Source organism: Arvicanthis niloticus, chromosome 13 (assembly GCF_011762505.2).
Source record: "Arvicanthis niloticus isolate mArvNil1 chromosome 13, mArvNil1.pat.X, whole genome shotgun sequence".
Taxonomy (NCBI): Eukaryota; Metazoa; Chordata; class Mammalia; order Rodentia; family Muridae; genus Arvicanthis; species Arvicanthis niloticus.
The window spans coordinates 75,018,079-75,045,586 of record NC_047670.1 but is presented as its reverse complement, the minus strand read 5'-3'; the positions used below and the strand labels follow the sequence as shown (position 1 = coordinate 75,045,586).

Genomic DNA, 27,508 nt, shown 5'->3' with positions numbered 1-27,508 from the left:
ACACAATCGCAGAAACTGTCCGCAGCTGGCAAAACCACACTTCTGCTGGCGCATGAGGAAAATCATGTCGGCTGCTGCAGGCAGTCCGAAGCAGCCCCACACCCCACACCGGGGGCTTAAAACAAACTGCAGGCAGTCCGAAGCAGCCCCACACCCCACACCTGGGGCTTAAAACAAAAGCACGCTCTTATGATTGTTTCTGAGTTTTGGGAGGTTTTTTTGTTTGTTTTGTTTTGTTTTTAAGAAACCAAAATTCACAAAAATGTCAGTACACCATCCTATTCCGGAATCTTCTGAGTGGCTGAGTGTGCCCAGGCATTCTGTCCTCTCTGCCCCGTGAGGGTCTGAGGGACTGAGCTCAGCCTTCCAGTCCCATCTCCTTGTAACTCGTGCACTGAATTAGATTTGGGATCCCAGTGATTGATCAGTATTTCAGTTTGTTTCTAAGATTTGTAACTACTGTGGATTATCGAGAATTTGACAAGCAACTGAAGAAATCTCCTGATGCTCCAGGAGTAGCCGTAGACTCCAGACAAGTTCTCCTGAGGTCTGAGATCGTTTCTACGCCTTCCCAGTTCCCCAAAGCTGCAGTTCTGTGCAGGTGGCATCAGTCAGGCTGCCTCCGTGGACGGCCTCTCCACTCCGCCACGGCTTTAAGTCAACGGGCACTTTCCGTTCTCCTAAAGCTTAGCAGGACAACATCTCATGATAACAGAGAGTTCCTGAGCCTCTGAGCGCTACCTGAGATCAGCGTACACTCAGGGCTCAGGCACGGAGCCCCCCGAGACCCACTCACCTTGAACACACTGGGAACCTGAAGCTTTGGCGAGGGGACGCCAATCAGAAAGTCAAGGATCACCATAGTGAAGATGGTGAGGAACACAGCGAAGTCACTCACCATGGAGCGAACCTGGCAGACAATGGGAGCATGGCAGTTAGCACCTGAACTAACGGGAAAATATTTAAACAAGACTATTTTAGTATACTCAAAGTAATGCCCACAATATACAGCTATAATATGGAAAACCAAACCTCTGACAAAGTCTAACGTACTCAAGACCAGTCTCTAAACAGTGCAGTTTGGGGTATCCAGGCCCAGGTTCAGATTTCTGGGTCCAGCCAAGGTCTACTGTTCTAGCCCAAACCTCTGCAGCAGCGGCAGCATGTTCAAGTCCTCCCATACCCAGCAGCCACATGTGCCTCAGCTGGCGTTCAGAGCGTGTCCAGAACCTGAGCGTGTTCCCACACTCAGCAAGTCCCTGCCATCTCTCACTGGGTTAACCACTTCACCTGTGCCCTCCAGTGCTCCTGAAACACTGCTTCTGGAGTAACAGAGATGAAGGAGAGGGGGATGGGGAGAGGAACCCTGTGATGGGGGACAGGGAGGGGGTGGGATTTGGGATATAAATACATGAATAAATTAAAAACAGAAGCCCTAGTTGAATCACACCTCCCTCTACCAACTCCCCCAGAGGTCTCCTTGTTCAAAACCCCAAAGCTCCCCTCCCTGTGAGGTCCTCCACGCTTGCAGAGCTGCCCCGCTGGTGACTGCTCCAGCCACACGGGCTTCCCCCCATGTTTGTGAAGCTAGCCCTGCTCACTACCACCACAGTCTCCACACCTGCCAGGAAACCCTGCCTGGGATCAGTCTTTACCTCCTGAGAATGAAATCACGAGTGGGCGCATGATACCCAGACTTATTACCTGGGTTCATTTTTTCCTAACTATCACAGCCACGTGTTTGCAAGCCCTTTACTGATGAAACAAACTATCTCCCAGAGAGCTAATACATTTTTGCTTAATTTTAAGCTTCAACTCTAAGCCTTGCTGTAAATTACATCCTGCAAGCACAGTAACTCAGAAAAGCACAGATGCACTCTGCTCTTTAGAAGACCTTCGCAGGGCCTTATGTGTCCTTTCCCTGTGTGACCCTGTCGAAATACTTTAAAGACACTCACCAAATCTGTTCACTGTGGCTTGTCTGGAAATCGTTTACTGTGACACGGTCAAGGATCCTTAACTGAGACGCCTCTATGTTGGACAGTCTCCCCAGCACTGACACCCCATTATGGAACTATTTAAAGTTCACCATTGCCCCCGGTACTTCTCTCCTGCTGCATTTTTTTTCAATAGTGCTTTTTTTCTGTGTGTGTGTGTGTGTGTGTGTGTGTGTGTGTGTGATTGCATGTGTGGTGGGTATGGTGTATGTGTATATGTGTATGAGTGTGGTGTATATACATTTATGTATGTGTGTACATGCATATGGTGTGTGTGCATACATGTATGCAAGCACATGTGTACTCTTACCCATTTTAAGGTCTATCCCATGACAGAGACTGACACCTGCCATAATCTCAGCTTCCCACAGATGGCAATGCACATAAATGTGCATGCACGTGTAGCATTCCTTTGCTTTGACGCCTAAGGTCTGCAGCATGCTCTCCACCGTGCCTAAGGTCTGCAGCGTGCTCTCCACGATGCCTAAGGTCTGCAGCGTGCTCTCCACCGTGCCTAAGGTCTGCAGTGTGCTCTCCACCATGCCTAAGGTCTGCAGCGTTCTCTCCACCGTGCTCTCCACGGCTCTGCTCAGCCCTGACTGTCCCATGCACTACCTGAAGCTCCACACCCACACCATGAAACAACCCCCGCATTCTGGAGCCACATGGAGCATCCTGTGCTTTGAGTCTCTATAGCCCTGACTCCCAGGCTGATGGCACCAGCTTTCCCTGTGCTTTCCCTTCATGTCCACTAGAGGATAGTTTTGAATTAAAGTATTTATTTACTTACTCTGTGTACATGTGCACACACCATGACGTACATGGAAACAACCTGAGGAAGTGGTTCTCCACCATGTGGGTCTCAGGGACTGAACTTGGGTCATCAGGCTTGGCAGCAAGGGTCTTCACCCACTGAGCCCTCCCACTGGCCCTGCAGAGGTCTTTGTGTTCCTCACGGAGCTTTCTTAGGCTTGAGCAACTAGTCAGTACCTAGCAGCCACTCGATAACTATTTGTCCCGACAGAAAACAGGTCATGAACTTAGCTGATATGCTCAACTACTCTGCAGGTCACACAGGTCTAAGAGGGGTCTTAATCCCCAGAGCCCGCCCCCACCATCGTGTACTCATCATGTACGTGCTCACTCTCGCGTAGCTGGATGAGAGACCTCACAGAAGCAACGGCCACACAGGTGCTCAGGCTTGGGCTCTTGCTCTGCTCGGCCTGAACAGACCTTTGCTCTTGAGGCTTCAGAAGGTCAGGGAGGGAATCCAAGCCACAGGCAAGCTGGCTGCTGCAGCCGGTACAGCCAGGGAGTTCATAAACTACGGTGGGAACCGTGGGTGGGGAGGGGCTTTTGGGTCCTTTAGACTGTCCGAGAAAATCTCTCCAACTGACTGTTTTCAACATGCCTGCTCTGGCCTTATGTCCAAGTGTCTAGGAATCTAAGATGTGAAACTTAGCACTTCCTGGAAAGCAGATGTCACCTCTAGAGAACTTTCCAGCACCTTAACTTACCCGGCCCCTTTGAATCACAAAGTTTTAAAGCCTCCTCCTTCCATACCATGGAGCTATGGAAGACGCTGCCAAGTGCTGGAAAAGCCTGCTGTCCATGGCAGCACGGGGCAGAGGGAGGATTCTGACAGCCGGCTGAGCCAAACAAAAGTAACATAAGCATGCTACCTACCCTGGTCGGGAAGTAGCGGCTTGTCTTAAATGTCTTTAAGGTGCTTGAGACGATGAAGGTGGCAAAGAACAAAATACAGGACCAAAAGAGCACGTCAGGCGTGTAGGGTCCGTGCTGACCACAGGCAGATCCCATGAATTCCCCGTGCATCTCCTGGCATTCCTGGAGCAACAAGCATTCTGGGTGACAAGAGTCGAACACACATAACCAGCTGCCGGCTTCTGAGTTCTCCATGCTCTGCTGTCCCACGGGTGCTGGGGAACACGGGCCCCACATTATCCGCTTGGCCACCATGCAGACTGTGGCCCTCATTAGCAGGTCCCTGTCAACACGCCTGTGTGGTCGACTGTGTGGTCCTAACCAAGACACTTGGACATGAAGCTAGAACTGGGTGGCACAAACATTTCTTCCTAGGCTCTGGGAAGAACTTAGAATAACTGACAGAAATCTGCATCAGCTAATTGCTCCCACCATGGATGTTAAAGAGATCAACAAATAAAATGTAGCAATTTTAGCATGAAAACAGCAAGGAAATCTGTAAGTATATCAGTATGACTTAGCAGAGTTAACCAGTAACAGGCCCACACAGAGTTACCAGTTATATGATCAAAATAGCCCATTTTTAGACCCCAGACAGGTCTCACCATATAGCCCTGGATGGCCTCAAACTTACAATGTTTCTAACCTTGGTCTCCCAAATGCCAGGATTACAAGGTGGGCCACTACGGCCAGCTTAAGTTTAAATGCCACGGTCCAGCTGAGCAGAGCGCTGCTCCACCTCCATCTAAAGTCCTTCTTAGACAGAGGTTGTCATCACAGAGCTTCCGGCCATGCCCAGACTTACACTGACAGTCAGGTTTGCCCAGTTCACTTCTGCAGTCAGGATGTTGTGGTCCTTCCAGAACTGTAAAGTGTGGTTGTTTGGATTCTCTGGGAGCACGCACCTGCAGCTAGGGAAAGAGGAAGAGAGCCCTAAGGGAAGCAGCCAGCTGGTTATGAAGTGCTCTTAGCCACAAGTAGGCTGGAGCCTAAGCCTTTCTTTCTCGGAACTTCAGTTCTCAAAGACAGGTCCTGAGAGCTGAGGTACAGTCAGTACCTCAGCAGTATTGTCACCTGACAGCATTCCTACTTTTGCTTCACCTGTACATTTAGTAGTCACTCCTTTATAACTTATGATGTAAGTTTCAGCTCTCTCTCAGGGAAGTCTCAAACTACCTTAGTTCTTAAAGATCCCACCCTGGGCTGGGAAGGTGGCTCACTGTGCAAAGCCCTTGCTATGGAAGCATGAGAACCCGAGTTTAAATCTCTAGATGCTCAGGAGTGTTGTGGGCATCTGTGATCCACAGGCCTATGACGAAGAGCAAGCTGGAGACAGAGTCCTTGGAACCTCTTGGTCAGCTAGCTGGGAACATACAGTCAAACAACTGTGAACACTCCGTGAAACACTCTGTGCCAAACAAGATGCTGGGCAAAGACCAATGCCTGAGGTTATCCCCTGACCTCTACAAATAAGCTGTGATATGCACATATGCACATATGCACACACACACATGCACCCTAAGAATCCATTCCATAAGATATAGCAACTATTCTGATCTGATCATTACATATTATATACATGTGTTGAAATACCATGTTTGTACTCCATAAATATCTCCAACTACTATATGCTAATCAAAAATAAGCCTAGCTTGCTGCTATGCACCTGAAGTCCCAGCTACTTGGGAGAAAAAGGCAGAAGCACCATTTGAATTCAGGAGTTTGAAGCCAACTTAAACAACATATCCTGTCTCAAAAACATCAAATAAAAAGGCTGAGATGACTCAGTTAAAAGTCCTGTGGTGCAAAAGCATGAGGCCTGTGTTCAGGCGTGCCTCAGAGCCGTGTAAAAATGCCTGTGTTCAGGCGTGCCTCAGAGCCGTGTAAAAATGCCACTTGTGGCAAGGCCTACTTACAAGCCAGAAATGAGGTTAAGACAGGACTCCTGGGACCAAGCAGGTGGAGCACACAAGATTTCTAAGATGACAAAGCTAGGCTTTAGGATATTGTCATGGGGGCCAGTGAGACGGCTCAGCGGGTAAAGCCATTTGCCACAAAGCTTGATGACCTGAGTTGATCCCTGGGACCCACGAAGTGAAAGAAGAGAACCAACTCCTCTCAAGTTGTCCTTTGACCTCCAAACAGTGGCCACTGTACACATATACACATGTACATGCACACATGTACATACATACACATGTACACACACGTACACATGTATACACACACACACATGTACATACACACACAACTAAAACAGTAAAAGAAATTCTCCTGGCTATTGCCTTTACTGTTTTGGGGGTTTTGTTTTTGTTTTTTGGGGGGCAGGGATGTAAAAGGGGTAAGCCTTTAAAAAAAACATGTTTTTTGTGATTATTTCTTCTTTTCCTTTCTTCCTTCCAAGCCCCCCCCCTCACACACACACACACACAAACACACATATGTGAACACTGTCAACATATACTGCATACTGAAATGCCAATCGGTGTAAACTGGTCGACTCCCACACCTTAGGACAGAGAAAGCTCCTAATTCTGTGAGTGAAAACCAAACAACAGGCAGGAGAGGCGCAGACACATGCTCACTAATAGAGGCTGAGGCGGTCCAGATGGCTGTGCATGTGGATGGGGTAGGTCTCCGCCAGGTGAATCAGCTTCTCTATGGCTTCGTAGATGAAAATAATGCAAATCAGGGAGGCGAAGGCTTCCTCGGTGAAGCGGGTAATGTAGCAGACAAGGGAGCTGGCGTCGGTTGCCACCAGAACGATACACAGAAAGGCAGTCCACAGCCCAATACAAGCACGCAAGGAGAGGTACGAAAGGGCGTAGTCCCTGAAAAACACGAAGGCTCACGAAGAAGTTCAGAGACAAAAGGACAGTGTGGCTTATCTCAGCATATCCACTCCAGCACTGAAACTTGTTGTCCTCGAGATGTCACACACTGCACTCCTCAGTAAAGCCTGAGGACAACAAGTTCAAGATCTTCATAGGGTGTTTGCAGGGTAAAGATACAGAAAACAAAGGAAGAGGAAGAAGAGGAGGAAGAGGAGGAAAAGGAGGAGGAGAAGAAGAGGAGGAAGAGGAGGCGGAGGAAACTATGGCCTGTGCAGTATTCCCAACACTGCTGCCCTGTGTGGCCATGTCTGGCCACAGTGAGGAAACAGGGCTGACTCTAGTCCTACGGGCTTCTGCTTCCAATACAAAGTGGGACAAGGACCTTGGAAGAAAACTTTGAAATTAGAGCGTTGCTAGGCCCCCACCACTATTCGCCGACAGAACATGGAGGAGGGAAAGAAGACACAAAGTAGTGTCCTAAAATGTAAGTGGGGGGGGGGATCTGTATCAGTTAAGATATTTTTCTTAAAGATTAAAAAGTCGGGGCTGGAGAGATGGCTCAGTGGTTAAGAGCACTGACCGATCTTCCAGAGGGCCTGAGTTCAATTCCCAGCATCCACATGGTGCCTCACAACCATCTGTAATGGGATCTGATGCCTTCTTCTGGTGTGTCTGAAGACAGTGACTGTGTACTCACATACATAAAATAAATCTAAAAAAAAATTAAAAAGCCAGCTGGGTGATGGTGCATACCTTTAATCCCAGCACTCAGGAGGCAGAGGCAGGTGGGTCTCTGTGAGACCACCTAGAGAGCGAGTTCCAAGACAGCCTGGGTTACACAGAGAAACCTCTGTCTCAAAACAAAAAGAAAGAAAGAAAGAAAAGAAAAGAAAAGGAAAGGAAAGGAAAGGAAAGGAAAGGAAAGAAAAGAAAAGAAAAATTAAACAATCCATCTGGGCATGACAGGGCAGCCATTCAGCATCAGGAGACCAAAGCAAGAGGACTATAAATGCAAGGCTAGCCTGTGCTACAGTGAGTTCCAGGCCAGCCTGGACTACACAGAGACCAACATAAAAAGAGCTGGAGAGATGGCTCAATGGTTATGAGCCCTGGCTGCTCTTCTAGAGGACCTGGGTTTGATTCCCAGCACCAGCACCCACAGGGGGCTCACAGCCCTCTGCAACTCCAGTCCCAGGGGATCACACACCTTCTTCTGGTGTCCATCACACCGTGCACACGGTGCGCAGGCATGCATGCAGGCAAAATGCCCACCATCATAAAATAAAAACATGCAAGTCTCAAAAACTGAGAGATTTGAAAGACTGAAGATGTAAGACTTTCTGTAATGGTGAGGAAGAGGCTTAGCAGGCTCTGGAGAGAAAGGCCATCTGCAGCTACACGAGCTCTGGGGGTGCCCACCCTTTCCCATGCCCACATAGCAGCCACGCCCAGGTACTGTCAGGGAAACCAATGTCTTACTTGCAGAATTTGAACAAAATCTTTTCAAACACCAGCACGGGGCCCGTGCTGCCCAGGATGGTGAGCGGCTGTCCGGCAAACAGAGAGTAGGCAATCCCTGTCATGGACGCTCCAAACAACGATTCAATCGCACTCTGAGGAGAAAAACAAAACAAAAAACAGAGTCTGAGCCCTGCACGGAGACCGGCTGGCTTATCGCACTGACTAGCTGCAGCAGGCCTTGACACTCCTCAGCTCGCATTTCCTCTAAGCAAGAGTGATGGGTGCACAGTGCCTGATACTCCAGCAAATAGACACCGCTTTAGTAACTCAGGTACCAGACCATCTGCCATGATTCCTCAACTAAGTTGTGTCGTTCAGCCCAATTCGGTATTCAAAGAAATATAAAAAGCACAGTGATGTAGTTCACACCACGAGCTATCACAGTCACTGAATCTCATTTTCAAATGTTATCAGTGGATCCATTTTCCATTCTTGGGGTGGTGAGCAATTCACCTAGGCAACCAGGCACATTTCAGTCATTTCAGACATCTAAGAGAAGGGATCTATATGCCAGGAAGAACCGTGCTCCCCCGGAACTCAGAACACCAGCCACTCAGGGGAGAGAATCCAGTCTTCCCAGCCCTGATGTTTCCCCAAAGAACTTGGGTGCTACCGTGATATTTTGAGTCTCGTTCTGGACCATTAGAAACCATGCAGAGGTCTTACTATGCGTCCTTCAGTGGCCTCTCCCAGCAGTCCCCCAAAGGTGATGACAGGCGACATGCAGGCACAGTACAGGAACAGGAAGGAGGCCAGACACTGTAAGCTGAGAGCGTCCCGGTAGTCGCTCCAGTACCAGGGAGCCTTCCGCTTGACATCCAGCACCAAGCCCCCAAACAGCCTGCAGAGACACGGCAGACAGGCCAATGGTGCAGTCCCTCTTCCGAGGGCGCAGAGCGGCTCACAGCCGAAAGCACCTCCAACGTGCTCAGGAATAGTTCAGCCTCAACCTCGCCCAAGCACAGATCCCTTCGGAACTGGCACAGATTCTGTTATAATCAAGGGCATGACATATGGTAAAACTGAATATGTACCAAGCATTTAAAAAGTTAATTTGGGCATGCATATCACCCACTTTTCAATGCTCAAAAAATTAAGAGGACAAATATTAGCTTCATTTTCAAACTAAGCTGTTGGGAGGGACCTGAGAAGCAGCTGAAGTTGTCCCTGTGTCCTCAGAGGCTTTCCAGATGTAAAGCCTCTTCACGTGCACAGTCTCACTCTGAGCAACCCCCTGCCTCAGTCTTTGCATAACAATTGACTCATGCACTTGACCAGAAGGCCTTCAGGACCAGCCACCAGGCCTGGCCAGGCCCTGGAGTTGTAGCAGTGAGCAAGACAAACGCAGCCCTTACTCTCAAGAACCACAGTGCAAGAGACAGGCAATGCATGATGGGGGCTTGGTGACACAGGTCAGGGACAGGTTTCTCAGCAGGGGCTCAAAGGAAGAACTGGGAGACAGCCAGACAAGGTTGGAGAAACTGAGTCACAGAGGCAGTGAATGGCTTTAAAGAAATAGAACTTAATCCTAAAAGCATGTCAAGTTACTGACAAGGGTTAGACAGTGGGGCAGCCGCATGCAACACACATTCTAGAATGGTCACCCTGTGGCAGTGTGAGCTTGGGCTGAGAGGAGGGGAGGCTCAAGGGCTACTCAGGAGGGAGAATCAGTAGCCTGGACAGCAGCAGTGGCAGAGCTTCAGGGCTGGAGCACTGCCTGCCTCCAGCTGAGCCCTTCCTTAAGAACAGAGCCTCACCGCAGGGCAGCTACTAGAGAGCACTGACTGCAGGCCGTGGCAGAGAAGAAAAAGAAAGGAAAGGAACAGGGGTGGGAACTAATAACCAACCGCAAACTCTGACTGGATTCCACATCAACAAATAGACTCTGAAAAGATGTCAACGATCTCAAAAACAAAACAAACAAAAACAAAAACAAACAAACAAAAAAAAACCCAAAACAACAACAACAAAAAACAGTGTAAGCTGAGCAGTGCATAACTTAAAGGACGATGGACATCCTTGCTCCATTACAGACCGTTTGTGATAACCGTTTGTGAAATGTCCTTATTAAATGAGGTACACACTGAGGGAGTTACCGGAAAATAATTTCAAGGATTTGGTTTAAAATAATCCAGAAAACATAAAAACAAGGGAGAGGAAATAAGTGAAACAAAGTTGGCAAAATGTTGGTAGAGCAGGTAGCTCCCGGGGTCCACATGTAACTCACTCTGTTAGTAGAGCGGGCGGCTCCCGGGGTCCACTATGCAACTCTGCTCTGGAAGCAGGTATGGCTGCCCCTTTCTGCTTCTCCAAGAGCCCAGAAGACAAGCCCAGTCAATCCTGCTCCACTCAAGCCCCAGGCTGAAGTGGGGTGGAAAGAGGGACACAGGGTAGACACTGCCCCTCACTGTTCTCCTCTGGTGTGGTGCTGTTCCTGCACTTAACACCAGTGACACTGCCAGCTAGCCGTGTGTGGTCTCAGAGAGAGGAGGACCTGCCTTACCATGAGTCTGTGTGGCAAGGCAACTCAGGCAGCCTCGGGGGAGGGACCAGAGGTCTGACTTAAAACATAGCACCATTTTGTCTTACCCTCTCTGGACAAAGAGACCCTGGGGACCTCTCTGTGGTGGCAGTGATTAGTCTGGGGATTATTCAAGAGTTTCTGGGTCCTACCTACAACAGCATCTTGTACCAGGCCTATCACCCTTTACCAACAACCCTCATCTGAGGGGTGTTGCCCTGAGGAAAGACTCTCCTGCACCTCGCTGAGGCTCCTGAGAGGCTCCCACAATGCCCAGCCTCTTCATGGAGGTGAGTCTGTGACTAATAGGAGCTACGTGAAACAGAAAGACATTGTCTAACTTAACTAAGACAAGAAGGCACCGGCTCACTCTTCATGGAAGGACTAAAAATTTTAAATTCTGATTACTTTTTTTTATCGTTTTTAGAGACAAGTTCTCTTTATAATATAGCCCTGGCTGTCCAGGAACTCCCTTTGTAGACTTGGCTGGCCTTGAACTCACAGACATCATCCTGCTTCTGTGTCCTGCATGCTGGGTTCAAAGGCATGCACCCCCACTACCCAGCTATGACTGTTTCTTTGGAGTTAGTCCCATATCTTACTCATGAGTGAAGTCCAGATATAATGCAGACATTAATTAAATGTGGATGCTTCTCTTCAGATCTAAAACAACCTTTCCCTTTTGACATTGTACTTGATAGTCATGTGTTTGGAGGCAGAAGGCACACAGAGATAAGAATTTAAGCTTGATGCAAGAACAGACTTAGCTGTGTAGACAGTCACTACGTTCTGAATCACTGTCTTAAGAGAACCCGTCCTTGGAGCAATTTAGGGACAGGCCACTCATCCATTTCCCTGGTGTGCTTTAACAGAAACCTGTTTGAAACCTGTGTGTGTTTTGGGGGGCGGGGGGGGGGGCGGCGGCGTCCTTAGGGATTGGTAATAATGCGGTCTCAATTCAATTCGGCTCCCAAGGCCTCGTTCCCAGACGCTGAGCGTCTCCGCCCCCAGCTGGATTTGATTGGTAATAAAGAATTGCCGTACAGCCAATGGCTGGGCAGGTAGACCGAGGCGGGGCCCTTGGAACTGGAAGAGAAGAGCGGAGGGAGAGATGGCCATGGGGGTGGGGGGAAGACCAGAGCTAAAGGCCCACCAACATGTGAGAATCGGGGAAAGTGGCTACACGGGCCAGTTCTCCAATTGCGTTTGGGGCAGCAGAGATTTTAAAAGATGTTAACTCAGAAGTACCGGAGGGGAGTGTTTGCTAGCAGCGGGAGGGATAAGAACTGCGCAGCCTTTCAGCTAGTAAAGACGGATTAAAATTAACTGGGGTGTGTGTGTGTGTGTGTGTGTGTGTGTGTGTGTGTGTGTGTGTGTGTGTCTTTCATTCTCAAATCCAAAGGGCTCTGGCTGGTGGCTGGGAGCGCGACCGGCTGGGGGGGTAAGGGGTGACATTGAGACAGCAGCTCTGGATTCTTTTCTCATTAGTTCTTCCCAAGAATTTCCATCCGAGGACCCTGCTGAGGAGCTCTCTGGCTGCTAGGAAGCAGCTAATCCGCTCTGCCCTGGCTCTGCCCTGCTACGCCCTGCCTGTGTGGGCATCAGGAGGGCTCACCACACTGTCTCAGCCCTGGCTTGGAGGTCAGGAGAGCTCCCCACGGCCTTCGTGCTCCTCCTTAGAGTCCACTCCAGGGGAACTCCAGATGGTTCCTCACCCAACACAGATAACCGTCCCCGAGGCTGTGTGTTTGGATACAGACACATCTCCTTTCAAAGCTGCACAACTAATGCTGTGAAGAATTCAAAACACACCCACGCCACCGTGTTCTGTGATTGTGCAGCCCAGAAAGCTCCAGAAACTTTCACCGTGTCCAAGGTTCACATTCACCCTTTACATAATTTTAAGTGGGCTGAGTGCCAGGAACAGAGTAGAGGCTGTGAGGGGTTGGAGTCAACAGCCTAGCAGGAGAGACAGTGACAGCAAGGCTGGATGACAGGGACTGTGACGGTGGTGACAGAAGAAGAGTTAACGATCAGTACAGTGCAAGTGCCCAGTGTCAGCCACAGAGACAGCAGGAGGCTTTCCAAAGGGAATGGCATCTAAGCAGAGACAAAGAATAAGTAGAGGAACACCAGGAGACGAGGAAGGAGAAAGGTGCTTTGTTCACATCAGAGGAAACATCATCTAGAAAGGACTGGGGAACAGACAGAACTTAACAAATGGTTCAAGAAAGTAGAGTGAACACAGTATTAGACACATTCGTGTTACGTACAGTAGATGGGCCATGCGAACGTAAACGACAGTCAATAAAGCTCCACATGGGATGCTAGAATCAGAGGATGCCTCCGTCCTTAGCAGCATCTGCCGGTGAGCGGCACCCAGCACGCAACGCATCAGAACTTACCGCCCGGTCCGCTCAAGTTCTGGCCCACTGTGTCCCCCGTGTGGTTCTGGTTCTATGTGGCAAATGTTTCCGTTTGGAACACCAGGCATTTTCCTTTTTTCCTTTTGACAGAAGGAAATAAAATGAGCCCAGTGAGTCCCTCTCTGTTCTTGCTGGCAACAGGATAACAAAAGCCATAAAAACATTTGTGGTTTCCAAATATATTTGCAGATTTGATACAGTTGACTTTTCTGGGGTGGGAGATATATGTATTTGTGTATATAAACGACTTCCCCAATAGAATCTGCTTCCTAACTACAGCTTTCCAGAAACAAGACGTGACCTAAATTACAGTTTCAAGTGTGCTTCACAGTACTCTCACTGTCCTTTAAAGTCTTGCCCTAGAAGGTCAGTTAATTCTCCTATAAACTACAGAAAAGAGCACCTGGGACCCGGGGCAGGGGGGCTTCTGGGAAGAGTAAATTCACACAGGTAAGATGCCCAGCCTCAGCCTAAGTACATACAGGAGCTCTCGCCTGTCTTGCCCAGAGCAGGCCAGGAAACCATCTGGAAGCCTAGGGAGCTCTTGTCTCCTCCAGTCTGCCTGTCCAGTCCGTCCGTCCAGTTTGTCAGAGAACCATCTGGAAGCCCATTTGCACTTTCATGATGCTGTTTCACTTGACTGCTTTGTGCGTGACAGACTTCTATGAAACGTGTCCCCTTCTCCTCTGCCCCTCCCTTCACACCTGAGCCAGCCTATGTTACTGTAGATTAGTTTTTTATTCCTACTCTGATATTCAAGAGCTCCCGACAACAGCCGCTACTCTCTTACATGCATGCTTTCATTACCTGGGAAGGGACATTCTTGGGTGGCTCAATTCTAATGGACGGGTCCCACTCCCCTGGTGGAAGCACTGTCACCTGGTCCAGGAACTCATCAATCCCTGCCAAGAGGTCATCCCGTTCTTTTGCTTTATACGCCACATCATGAAAAATCTATAGAAAGGAAAAAACTTAGGAAATCTCAGAATTACTTCACTTCCAACCATCTCCAATGGCAGGGACACACGGACACTCTCCAATGGGCAGGGACACACAGACACAGCCTCTCGGTTTGTATCCCTGCCCTGGGTATCTAAGAGATAAAACTTAGCACTTAGCAAAGTACATGTGGAGGTGATACCTGTAAAGCCAAGCACTCCAGAGGCAGGGGGATTGCCAAGTTGAAGGCCAACCTGGGTTAAAGAGTGAGACCCTGTGTCACGGAGCTAAGTCGTGGCTCTAGGTTCTACAATCACCACTGGATAGGCAAGACTCAAGAGAGATTCTGTTAGTCATGTCTGAAACTAGATGGGCTTACTAGTGAACAGGTCTGTGAAAGAATCAAATATCACAGACTCGGCCTACACTTCCCTCTGCCCACTAAGATGTTTACCCTGGAAACTCTACTCTACAGCACAGTACAGAACAATGGTGTGTGGGGGGCAGACAGGCTACAGCGTACAGGTGACACTACCTAAGGGTATGTCCTGACCTTATGCAAACTGGTCTTATTTCCATGGAACAGAAGTATCTCTTAATACAAATAACATCAATGTATTTAGTTAGCCACAGTCTCAGGAAAGTTAACTCAGGTTTTCACAAGTTACATTAAATACAAAGTCTACACATTCTACGTGGATTTTCTGCATCCTTAATTACTTTTTTAAAGGGTGACTTAAGTGGCCATAGTGCTACACACTTATAATCCCAGCATTGGGTGTTTAAGGCCAGCCTAGGCTACATAGTATTTAAGGCCAGCCTGGGCTACATAGTAAGGACCTGTCTACATGAAAAACCAACAAAAGACAGTGCAGCAAGAAAGGCCTCCCGGGGGGCTGGCCTCTCTCCTCAATGGCTCTCAGAAAAGTTCCCTGAATTACCCAGCAGACACTGTGACAACCGTCATTTTATCCCAACACGCACTCAGTTTCTGGGACAGAGCAAACACTCAGCATTTATGAGAGAATGAGGAAGGCAGGGCAGTGTGTACCTCGTCTGTCATGATGGTGGCCATGGACCTGCCAATCTCATGGTACTGCTGCCCTTTTCCTACTGGGCCCAATAAGATAAACAAAAATCTGCCAAAACACACAAAGAGGGAGCTTTGTAAGTAAGGAGAGAGACGGGGCATCTTACCTTCCCCAAATAGCAAAGCTCTTTCCCTGCTACCACAGAGTGTCACTGTGCCTTCAAGGAAAAGAACTACCCTGTAGCCAAACGTCGCAGTGCTATGGCCAACAACACGCGGAGCGATTTATAAGACATTACTCAATAACGTGGCTGGCTACACTTCTTACAGTTACCATAGACACATTTCTAGCTGCAGAAAGGTTGTCTTTTCAAAACATGGCATTGTTGTGTAAATTCAAAGTTATCTAAGTTCCATTCACTCTTGTAATAAGAGAATAACAGGGAGGGGACGGGTGAGAAAGCTGAAGGAACACGCCAGAGAGGAGGCTCAACTGTGCTCCCGACATCTGAACTCTATAATTAATGGGCTCCAAATCACCACGCCACCACCTCTGGGCACACGAATAACCACGTCCTGCCAGTGCTGTGGAAAGACGCCAGTACTTCTGCCCAGAGAAGATTCCCTGGATACTGCTCTCTGACAAGAGAGAGCCTGAGGCCTCCCCGGCATGAGGAGCCACAGGCCCTTGCTATATGCGTTCTCTCTCTCCCCGCCCCCCCTTCTCTCTCTCTCTCTCTCTCTCTCTCTCTCTCTCTCTCTCTCTCTCTCTCTCTCTGTCCTAGTCTCCAAGGCCAAGAGTTCCACGTCGCAGGCTTAAAAGTCGGAACTCACAAGCCCACTTCCATGCTCTCCGAGGAATCCTAGCACAGCTCTCCAAGCAGCTAACCCTAGCTTTGGGATAGCTAGTTTCCAGCACCAGCGCTCAGACACATCTGCTTGGAGTAGGATGCCCTCAGCTTATCCTCACGTTACCTCGTTGGGATGGGCACTTCTGTCAGGCCAGAGAGGAGCACAGCCGGGGAAAGCCTCACAAAGGCAACAATGGGCCGGTCCAGAGTGTCCACCTCCCCAACCAGGACGTTGGAGGCCTCCGCCCCCGTGGGGATTTTTTTCATGAAATGAAGGTCCACCTAAAAATGTACAAGAGCCTCTGACAATTTGGGAGCCATCATCATCAACACCAATCTCCCTCTTTACAGCTCTATTTCATGTGTCATTCAAGGTTAAAAACAGCTCTCACTATTTTATCTGATCTCTACAAAAACCCTGAATGGGGGTAGCACAGGTCATATCAGCCCCACTATTTAAAAACAAAACAAACCGATAAAAACTCTAAGCAAACAAAGCAACTAAGACCCAGGGAGGGAACACTGACTAGAAATATATACATGTAAATTATAGCATGTGCATGTGCATGTCCACACATGCGGCACACACGGGTGGAGGCCGCAGGACACCCTGTGAGAATCAGTACTCGCCCTGCTGTGGTGTGAGGGTTTCAGGATGGAACTCAGATCCTCAGGGAGTGAACCTTTATCCACTGAGCCACCTCAACAAAGTTTCAGTGCAAGAACTCTGGCCTGAATCCATCCCATCGTGTTCCTCAGAAGCTCTGGGTCACGTTATCGTTCTTTTCTAATACCTGACTGCTTCCTCAGATGCACCAGTCATAGCCTCGAGAAGAGTCCAAAACATTATGAACGTCAGGAGGCAGCCGTACACTACTACCTTGACAACTTGAAGATGAGAAGGAACTACAGGGTGTCAGACACACCGAGGACCCAGCCTCACCCAGGCTGGGTGTACGATGGGAGAAGACTCGGGGATGCGCGCCCTTTCCACAGAAGCAGCGCCGGTCTCGGGATTGTGAAATCGCCGAGAGGCCACATGCCACGTCTGCTCACCTTGCTTAGATCCACAGGGCTGTGCTCACAGTTCCCGCCAGTCTTTACTTCAAGGTTTGTAGCTGGAGCAGACTGAGGAGACACGGTTTGCCCTGGGGGAGAAAGTCAGACCTTATTTGCTAGGAGCCTGTCCTTTCCCTTCTGACACAGCCCCATCCCTCACAGCAGCTGTGCAGGGAGCAGGGTCTCCTTGCACCTGGCCCCACACGCACTTAGCAGTAAACAGGAGACTTGGGTCCTCCTCCCTCCATCTTCCTCAACAGTCGGGGTCTCTCTTCTCTATGGTGGCAGTGACCTTTAGCCAGAAGTGGACCTCTACATAAAGCTCGCAGAAACAGGTTCCTGAAACAGGTCTGCACGCTCTAACTTAGTAAACACAGAGACTAGAAGACAACACACAACACAAGGCCCTGCCCAGCCACAGGGAGTAAGCAATCCGCAGGCAAGAGCTTGCAGCCCACCTGCACCTGGGCTCAGGCTTTAGACTTAAGTGGACTTCTGGAAATCCGTAACAAAGGGAAGGACAGCCCTGTCATTGTCTTTCCTAACTTGAGATGTGAAGGGCTTTAACAGACTGTCCAGGGCCACACACAAGCAGGCAGAGCCACAGGCACAAGTGTAGACGCCTCCGACTACGCTACAGTATTCTGTGTCTAAGCCAGGATGTTTGCTTAGTTCAACAAGGCTGCGGGTCCCTTCTCTGGCCCCAGATCAGCATCAGTGTGGACACTGGGCATCCTCCTCAAAGCTGCTCCCTTTCTGAGAGCACAAGGGGAGACGGCCGGTCCCTGGCCACCCGGATTACTACTCATCAAAGACAGCAAGTATCTGAGCGGCAGAGCCTCCACCCTCTAGTGGAGCCACCCTCAGCGTCACTGGCTAGCCCCCCAATGTCTCACCAACAAAACAGACAGCAAGCCCCCACAAATCCTCACCATCTCTGTCCATGGAATGCGGATCAGACTGCTTCTTGCCAACCTCAGCAAAGGAGCGGACAATGGGGATGAGGTTGTTCCTCTTCTTCTCGTTCTGATGGTGGTGCTTCTTCAGCAAGGCTTCCCGCACTTTAACCCGCACGCTGTCGCTCAGGTCTCGGAGCAGCTCCTGCTGGTCCAGGATCAGGTCTAGAAAGCAGAGATTCCAATCAACACTCAAACCTCAAGTTCAGGTGGCTGGGGAAGGAGCATCTGGTCACTGTGGCTGTGGAACGCCACCCTTCATCCACACAACAGTGCAAACACACCTGATATTAGAGGTGGGCTGTCACTGTGCTGTCTAGGCTGGGCATGAACTCCTGGGCTCATGCGACCCTCCTGCACATATCTAAGAGAGATGGCCCAGTGCTGAAGAACACTAGCTGCTCTTACAGAGGACCTGGGTTCGATTCCCAGCACCCACATGGGTTTCTCAAACGATTTTCACATTCATCTGTAACTCCAGTTATAGGAGATTCAGCCTCCTCTTCTGGGTCCTGAGGGCACCAGGCATGTACTCACATGTAACCAAAGTACTCAACACAAATCAAATCAAAGAAATAAATCTAAAACAAATTAAGATCAGACTTACACGCTGGCATTTGCCGCCACGTGTAGCTCATCTCGTTGCTTTGAGAAACAAAGCCTACTGGGCTTAAATAAGTGCCCGGGGTGGAACTTTTATGGCAATTTTAATTATATTTTTAAATATATTTGACTTCTATTTATGTATGTGTCTGCCACGTGTGCAGGTGTCCATGCAGATTGGAAGAGCATATCAGATCGCCTGGAGCTGGAGTTACAAGTGGCCGTGAGCCACATGATTCGGGCGCTGGGAACCAAACATGGGTCCTCTGAAAGAGCAGTAAGTGCTCTTAACTCCCAAGTCAGACCACTCCTTCACACTTGCTAAGTTGAGGAGCAAGGGTTCACACTGCGTCTGGCTGGCTCAGACCCATGGTCATACTCTTTCGCTTTTATCCCCTCCTCTAAGAACTCAGCACTGATGGAATCGCCGGGGATGTTGCAACTACGAGCCCCACTGGCTCTGAAAGTGGAACCTATAAGAAAAATTAAATTGGGGCTGGACAGTGGCTCAGAGGTTAAGAGTACAGGCTTTCTTCCTTCCAGAGGACCCAGGTTCAGTTCTCAGCACCCACATGACAACTTAGCTATCTGTTTTAGGGGACCCAATGTCCTCGTTCCCTGGCCTCTTCAGGCAGCATGCATGTGGTACAAAGCATGCATACATGCAGGCAAACTCATGCATTAAAAATGAAATAATAAATTCAAAAATGTATTATTTATATTAATTATCTGCTCACCCCAGAACAATAACCAGCATTTAAAACTTTCAAGCCCAATAGTTTGGGTGGGAGGTTCTCACTTGGTGCTGTCAGCCAGACTCTAGATAAATGTCTAGGGTTTCCGGCCCTATATCCTATTCCTAGTTCCATTATTCTTGACCCACCTGACCCTGGAATTATATGTCATGCTGTACACAGCCCCTGACCTACAGAGAGGTTCAGCGTCGAAGTTGCTACACCCACCTGGAGGATTGTTACCAAATGCCTCAGCACTTGGTTTGAACATCTGGTTCTTTTCTAAATCCCAAGTGCTGGGATTCCAGGTGTGAACAAGCGCACCCAGACTGCACCCCTGCGCGCCTGCCCTTTATTCTGGTTTCTTCCCTCATATCACAATTATCCTTCAGAATCCTCCCTCTATCCAGGCCCCTCTTCTACCAGTTTTATCTTTTCTTTTCCCTCTTAAAATTCTCAAAAAGAAAAGAAAATCCTCAATCAAAAAGCACCTGTAGCTCCCGAAGCTGGAAGCTGGAAGGACCAAGGAGAAACGTTCCCGCTGTGGGCCTTTGAGGAACACAGCCCAAACTAAAACTCATGTCAGATTTCTGATTTCCAAACTTGTTGATTGGTTCATTGGTTTTATTTTGAGACAAGATCTTGCTACAAGCCCAGGCTAGTCCTGAACCCGCTCTACCTGCCGTTAACCTCCAAGTGCTGGGACTGCAGGCAGGAGCCACCACATTCGCGGAGCTGTGTCCCAGGGGTCCTAGGAGGCTAACGCAGGTTTGGTGGCTGTTGTCTGATTTTTGTGCCACCGCTGAGCACTCCTGACCCTCAGTCTCCAAGGACAACATTTTTCTTTCACCAGACCTATGACCCCTGAGTCCCCACCCCTACTGCTGACTGCAATATCCTCAACCACCTTTAGAAGACCTAGAGGGGCATTTCAGCTCAGATCTGTCTCCCATCCTCCTCCCGCCCGCCTGACCTGCTCGTTCCCAGTGATCCAGGCTTCTGCGCTCTCCTTTATGCCCAGCACAGGCCATCAGATTGTTGCCTGTCAATCCTGCCTGAGCTGCACTGGAAACTGTGCCCTTCCACCGCTGCCTTGCAACATAGTTCAAGAACAGAGCTGTGTGGGGAGACTTCTGAGTGCTTGTGCAAAACCTGAGAATGTGCTTTCACGCCCTGCCAGGTGTGGTGGATACCAGTGAGTTCACTTCAGATTATTGATTATGCCTGGCTATTGCTACTTGTTTATATGTCTCCGTGAAAAAAAAAAACATGTTTTTGCTACGTGCGGCTTGCCTGCCACATGCAAAGGCTGACGTGCCATGAGCAGCTCACCTGTGTGATTACACACTTTACTCATGTGACAACTCTTAACCCTCAGCATACAAACTGTACGGCTTCTCTGATGCTCGCTCATGGCCTCTGCTGCCTCTGGAGCAGTCAGCAGGACCCTGACACAGAACTCACTTTTTTTTTTTTTTAATTCTATTTTTCCCATAGTTGGTGGCACACCCAGGCACTGTCTTTCAAAGGAGTGGACACAGGATTCCATCAGTACTGACCTCGATCCCCAGGTCCCCAAGATCCTCAGAGAGGCAGAATCACTTAGACACTTGTGTTCCCCAGTAACTTAGCATTTGTTCACATCAGAAAACTCCATCAGACAGCCGACCCTACGTGCCGCGCTGGAGTGTGGGATGCTACAGCTCACTTCCTGCATCTCTCTTCTAGAAGGCAGAGTTTGCGCTTTTAAACTTTTCATTTTAAAAGGGTTTTATTATTATATTATTACTGTTACTATTATTGTGAGTGCGTGTGTGATGAAGTGCCACAGTATGTTCGTGGCTGTCAGTCCATCACGGATGGCACTAAGGTTGCCTGCCCAGCTGGCACAGCAAACACCTATCTACACTGCTGTCTCAACGGCTCTTTAATTTTCTCCCTTTATGGCTTCAATGTTCTGTTTTGTTTTGCTTGAGATAAAGTATCACTGTATAGTTCAGACCTCAAACCTGACATTCTGCTCTCCAGCCTCCCGACATCAGGTTACGGGTGTGTGCCAGAACGCTTAGCTCTCACACTTCCAAGTTTACGCCCAACTCCTCTGCCAGTTGTCTGCTCCGTACCTGAGATCTCCTCTATGCTACCTGCACGCATGTCCAGAAGGACAGAGCCATTGATGAGGCAGCTCCTCAGCTCAAACAGGCTATGCAGAGAGAGCGTGGCCACGTAAGGCTTGCTCCAGCGCTCTCCCCCGTCCTCGACGTCCTCTTCAAACTTCAGCCACCTGCAAACATTGCCAACAATGGGACGCCAGAGACAGAGGATGGGGGTCTGCCAGACGGCAAAACCTGAACTGTCACACTGAACACTAAAACCCGGGCTAACATTCACACACACACAGCATGCGGAAAAGCATGTTATGACAGTGCAAATCTAATCCCGTTTTTATTCAAAGACAAACTTAAAATTACAAACACATATGTCTAAGACCCAAATACATTCCTCGTTTTATCCTTTGACAGTAGGGTTGAAGGTAACTGCCATTTTCTTTTGCTTATATTTGTTTTTAATTTTTTAATATTAATTTTTATGTGCATTGGTGTTTTGTCTGCATGTATCTCTGTGACAGTGTCAGACCACAGAGTTACAGACAGTTGTGAGCCATGTGGTTTCTGGGAATCAAACCTGGGTCCTCTGGAAGAACAGTAAATGTTCCCACTACTGAGCCATCGCTCCAGCCCCTTAAAAATCTTTAGTTTTCAAATTATCTATAATAAGCATAATTCTTAAAACTATCACTTGGACACACTGATGCCACAGTCATAAAATGCCATTTTCATATCAGTGCTTTGTGTGACTTTAGAAACCCACGAAGACAAGCACAGAACACTCGCTGCCAACTGGTCTGCTTAACTCTCTGCCGTGGAAAAACGTCCACAGGAGTGCATGTGCTGACAGGGTACCACGGAGAGCCGGAGCCAGGCGGAGAGCCGGCTTACTGCTCATCACGTCACCCAAACAGAGACCAGAGGCCAGCAGGCCTGGCCCGCCTCGAGGGGCTGCAGCAGGCAGGAGTCTGCCCGACCCTCACCTGGCCGTCTCCTTCCACTCGGCATCCTCTCCCTCTTTCATACAGATCTCGTCCAGCTCTGTGAACAGCTCGTGAGGGACATGCTCCTCATCCTCCTCAGTGCCAAGAATGAACTGAACGCGCTGAGACGGGGTGTCTAGGAACCAACCAGAGAGAGAGGTCTGCATGTGAACCAGCCTGCAACGCACAACCAAAACAGCATTCTGCCTAGCAGCTCAGGGATATACAGAAGATGCCCCAAATACAGGTTTAAACGTTCCTTTGTTCTTAGAGAAAAAGCTCTTCTGTGGAAGCATCTCCACAAGGGAGCAGAGCTGTCAACTGACACCACTGGCAGAAGTCCCAGGAGAACCTAGAAACCAGGGCTGGAGAGAAGGCTCAGGTGTTAAGAACACTGGCTGTTCTTCTAGAGACCTGAATTCAGTTCCAAGCACCCACATGGCAGCTCACAACCGTCTGTAAGTCCAGTCCCAGGGGATCTGGCGTCCCCTTCTGGCCTCCAAGGGCAGTGGGTATGCACATGGCACACAAACATACAAGGAGGCAAAATGACTGAGCATATAAATAGGTTTCGTTGTGTTTTTAGTTTCCTAGAGATCCGACAAGTTTCAATCAAAAGAAATGGCTAATTCTCTAGCAAAGGAATTCTGGCAGTGTTGTTTGGGGGGCTGAAATGTAAATTTTCAGGAAAGCATTTTTAATACTTAGAAGAATTCCTTCCTCTTGGGAGCCCCAGACAATGACTTTAAATGGCCATGCCCCTCCTGCACCGCCAGGCCTCCCCACCATGGACCCCTGTCCTCTCTCCCCAGTGCACTGCCCCCATCTCTCTCCAGGGTGTTACCGTGGGCCAAGGCTTCCGCGCCCTCCTCGCCCTGGCTGGCTCCTTTGCCCCGCCCTCCTCGTCTCCGGTGCTTCTGGCCATGAGTTCGGTGGTGCCTATGGCTCTGCCTGCCCAGCGGCATCCGAACCCCCACATACAGAGTTCTATGACCTGCATGGAAACAGAAAACTCAGAGAGAACTCCTTCCACAAAAGGAGTCTGGCAGGATTAAGAGCAAAAAGATTACAGGTTTTTGTACTGGTCACTTCTGGAATGATTAAACTTCATAGACAACCCCCCACTCACACACACACACACCCAGGAGTTGTGTCTTCTTCTGTGCTGTACTTGGCTGAAACCTCACAAGATAATTGTGACAATCAAAGAATGTGTGCACCATTATCATACACCTGTGAGAAAGTGTGTGATGGCTGGGACGCGCCGAGAGCACGTGACCCGCAGAGCCGGCCCTGTGAGGGTGTGGTGAGGGCGTGGCAGAATAGCTGAGCATGCACAAGGGATGGGGAGAGGGAGGAGGCAGGGGAGAGAGGGGGAAAAAGGGAGGGGGAGAGAGAGGGAGGGAATCTGACTTACAAACTATGATTACATATGTTACTCTTTGCTATCACAGGGCAATGTGAGTGATACTTGAAAAGACAATTCCTATATGGTAATTGTGACAGAACTTGGCAGAGAGATAGTTTAGAAAAGGGGAAGGGGTTAAGGCCAGTTAAGGTTCCAGTCAGCCTGCCCTGGGTTCAAAACTCTATTTCACCACTTATTTCATGACATAAACAAATCATCTGTTCTCTCTAGATTCTTTGTTAATTGTTGTTTTGCTTTTCTCTGAATAGTTCTGGCTGTCCTGGAACTCTGTAGACCAGGCTAGCCTCGAACTCAGATCAGTCTGCCTCCATCTTGAGTGCTGGGACTAAAGGCATTTGATTCATCTTTTTAAAAGAACACTAAAGCTTGGGTTTTGTTTTTTTTTTTTAAACTCATGGGGTTGTCAAGAGCAGTAACTAAGATACTGTGTTCAACACCATGATGGCAGACCAGGCAGGGCCCAGCTTCTTCTTCTTACACCATCTAGACTACTGCTGACAGACGCGGTAAGTCAGAAGGAACCAGGCTAAGTCCAGGGACAGAGAACATGGGGCGTGACTGACCTGAGACCCCTCCTTTCCCGTCTCCTGGTCCACGTTCCTGTTCCTCCTCCTATAAGCCTCTCTGGGTTTTCATCTTCAACCCGACTTCCACCACCTTCTTCCAGCCTCCAGCTCAGCATCAAAGCCTCGTAGCCATTCCCAAGCCTAACACTCAGAGTCCTTGGTGCCACTTCCACCCGAGTCCTGCTGCTCTGCGTCCAGACTGTCCCCAAGGCTCTTCCTGTCCTCACAGGGAGTGCTGGAGTCCAATCTGCGCCCCTTCCTCCCCCCAGCCGTCCTTGCTTCTCAGGGGCCCTCATGTAGTGACTTACTCTTCCCTGTCCCACCCCTGCACGAGCTACCCTCATCCCCTCTCTATCCATCCTTCCATGGCTGACCTTAAGAAGCCATCCCACTGACAAGCTGCCCGACCCCATTTCTCTCTCTCCTTCCTTCCCCATCAGGAACTCTAAGTGCACATTTTTTGCAACCTACTTTAATAAGGTTCAACCTCTCCTCTAGCCCACCCACTACCCAGCAGAGGATGTGGAAGAGAAAAGTTATTAGGATATGGGGAAAGAGGACCTGTTAGCAATAATTCTTTGGGGGTGAGATAAATCTTCTTTAATAGCAGTTCAGTCACATGGCAAACACCAAACACCACCCTCCCTCCCTTTCCCCACCAAATTCCTGTTCCATGGTCTCAGACTGTGGCTTCTATCCCTGCCCCTACAGAGCAGTGCTCAGGAAGGGCATCAGATGGCACCCACTCACCCTATCTCTGTCACAGCATATGTCTCAGTTCCACAGACTCTGTGGAGTGCCCACCATGTGTCAGGCCCCTCTTCCTTGGTGTTCAGAACTCCATTAGCTCTTGTAAGACTGTGTCTGACAGCAGCCTTCAGATGCCCTGCCCGACAACCCACCACAGGGAGGAGTGACCCCTGACCCTTGTTCTCTTCTTTAGTGGTACCCATTCTTTGGATTTCAAGCTCACGTCCACACGTGACTCCCCAAACCCCTTGTTTTGAGTCTTTTTATGTATCCCAGCTTGGTCTCCCAGGCTGTCTCCATCCAGTTCTCCTGCCTTGGTCTGTGATGACAGGTATATGCCACCACTCAGCTTCCAATCTCTCCACAGTGCTGCTGCTGGTTCTCAACCTTCCTAACTGTTAGCCTTGAATACAACTCATGTTGGGATGGCCGCCAACCATAAAAAAAAAAAAAAAAAAAGACAAAAACCCCATTATTTTTGTTGCTACGTTCTAACTGTAATTTTGCAGCTGTTATAAACTGTAATGAAAATATCTGTGTTTTCCAGTGGTCTTAGGTCACCTCCACAAGGGGGTCGAAACACACAGGCTGAGAACCATCACGATTAACATGCCCAAAACCAAATTTAAGATCCTGTAAAGTCAAGCTCCCTGCAGGTGTGGCGCCTCACCTAGGTTGGCTAAACACTGGAGGTCAGTCTGCCACTGAGTGTAAGGTTCCACGTCTATGTTCATGCCACCATCACTGTGTAAGTCCTTTGGTGGCTGCCCAGATGGCTTAGCAGTGAGAGACTCTTGCTGCTCTTGCAGGAGACCTGGGTCTGCTTCCCAGCACCTTCACGTGGCTCACAACCGTCTGTAACTCCAGTCCTAGAAAGCTAATGAGCTGTGTTGGGCCTGTGGAACTGCGCACACATAGTGCACAGATACACCGAGGTCAAACACCCATATGCAAAATAAAAATAAGTATGTCTTTAAAAAAAACAACTCTCTGGCTTAGCCAGGCAGTAGTGGCAAGTGCCTTTAATCTCAGCACTCAGGAGGCAGAGATAGACAGAGCTCTGTGAGTAGGAGGCCAGCCTGACCTACAAAGTGAGTTTCAGGACAGCCAGGGCTACACAGAAAAACCCTGTCAAAAAAAAAAAAAAAAAAAAAGAAAAAAAGAAAGAAAGAAAGAAAGAAAGAAAGAGAGAAAGAAAAGAAAAATCACCAATAAAACAAAAAACAAGCCGGGTGGTGGTGGCACGCCTTTAATCCCAGCACTTGGGAGGCAGAGGCAGGTGAATTTCTGAGTTCGAAGCCAGCCTGGTCTACAGAGTTCCAGGACAGCCAGGACTACACAAAGAAACCCTGTCTCGAAAAACCAGGAAAAAAAAAAAAAAAAAACTACAAAAACAAACCCAACAAACAAACAAAAATCACCTCGGGTGTTGAGAGCTCAGAGTTACCTCAGATCCCAGTTCTATCCTTCTGCACCTTTCGTTCTGAGTCCTACAGGTCACAGATGTCAAGCCTTACTCTGTTCTCACTGATGAAGTAGGTCTCCTTTTTAACAAATTTAACACTTCAAAGTAATATTGCAGGTCACAGCCCAGATCATGGCTCATCCCTGTGAACTCAGGACTCCAACGCTCAGCTCTTAGCCCCTTCTCAAGAAGTTCCTTCCTTTACAACAAGTTCACATATTCAACATGAAAATAAATGACCCCTGTGAGACCCAGGTGATCAGCTCAAGGGAGCTGAAAGGGTAGCCCTGCATGCTGGCACAGAACATTCTAGAGGACAGGGTAGCCCTCCATGCTAGCATAGAACAACTGAAGAACAGAGTAGCCCTCCATGCTGGCACAGAACATCTGGAGAACAGGGTGGCCCTGCATTCAGGCACAGAACATCTGAAGAACAGGGTGGCCCTGCATGCGGGAACAGAACATCTGAAGAACAGGGTGGCCCTGCATGCAGGTACAGAACATCTGGAGAGCCATCCACATGCATACCGCTCCACTTTCCCCAGCCTTCCCCAGAGCAGCCGCCTTCAGCTCCATCCGCCTTTCGTATCTGCTGCACCCACAGCCCGGGCACCTCACCCTGTCTCTACCAGAGCCAGACCACTCGCTCTTCCTCAGATGTGCTGGGACTTTCTGCACAAGCACTCACCCAGAATTCAGTGCAAATTCCCCTGCCTCCTTGGCATTATTTCTGATTTTTCCGAGGAGGTATGTGGTCACCTTCCTCCAGGTTACTCAGAGCCCTTAGCTAAAGCTTCCCCTCACACTAATTCTCTGCCTTGCTTACAGCTGAGCACATGCCTTACTGTGCACCTGCGCACTCCTCAAAGTCCTGGCTTTGACTCTCCTCCAGCACCCATGTCACCAAGCACGTGGTGGTCTTCCTCCCACCCCACCCTTGCCCAGAGCTAAGCACTGAAGGAAGGGGTTGCTCTCCAGTGCTCCAGGGCAAGCAAGCACTCTATCATGAAA

At 49.1% G+C, this 27,508-nt stretch overlaps 1 protein-coding gene across 4 annotated transcripts in view; it reads right to left on the bottom strand.

The window, feature by feature from the left end:
* Slc4a8 (solute carrier family 4 member 8) overlaps positions 1-27,508 on the bottom strand; it is a 65,642-nt gene that overhangs the window by 18,926 nt on the left and 19,208 nt on the right. For 2 of the 4 annotated variants that reach the window (XM_034516702.2, XM_076912112.1), the window contains exons 3-17: positions 23,132-23,281; positions 22,288-22,423; positions 21,320-21,480; positions 17,836-18,024; positions 16,901-16,992; positions 15,969-16,126; positions 15,015-15,102; positions 13,832-13,978; positions 13,004-13,104; positions 8,744-8,918; positions 8,036-8,169; positions 6,308-6,553; positions 4,528-4,633; positions 3,684-3,845; positions 797-910 (exon numbers count right to left, since the gene is read on the bottom strand). In XM_034516702.2, the coding sequence (XP_034372593.1) occupies positions 797-910; positions 3,684-3,845; positions 4,528-4,633; positions 6,308-6,553; positions 8,036-8,169; positions 8,744-8,918; positions 13,004-13,104; positions 13,832-13,978; positions 15,015-15,102; positions 15,969-16,126; positions 16,901-16,992; positions 17,836-18,024; positions 21,320-21,480; positions 22,288-22,423; positions 23,132-23,281 (2,159 nt within the window). Of the gene's footprint in view, positions 1-796; positions 911-3,683; positions 3,938-4,527; positions 4,634-6,307; positions 6,554-8,035; positions 8,170-8,743; positions 8,919-13,003; positions 13,105-13,831; positions 13,979-15,014; positions 15,103-15,968; positions 16,127-16,900; positions 16,993-17,835; positions 18,025-21,319; positions 21,481-22,287; positions 22,424-23,131; positions 23,282-27,508 lie in introns of those variants that run through there. The other 2 variants (XM_076912114.1, XM_076912113.1) reach the window with 2 other exon arrangements.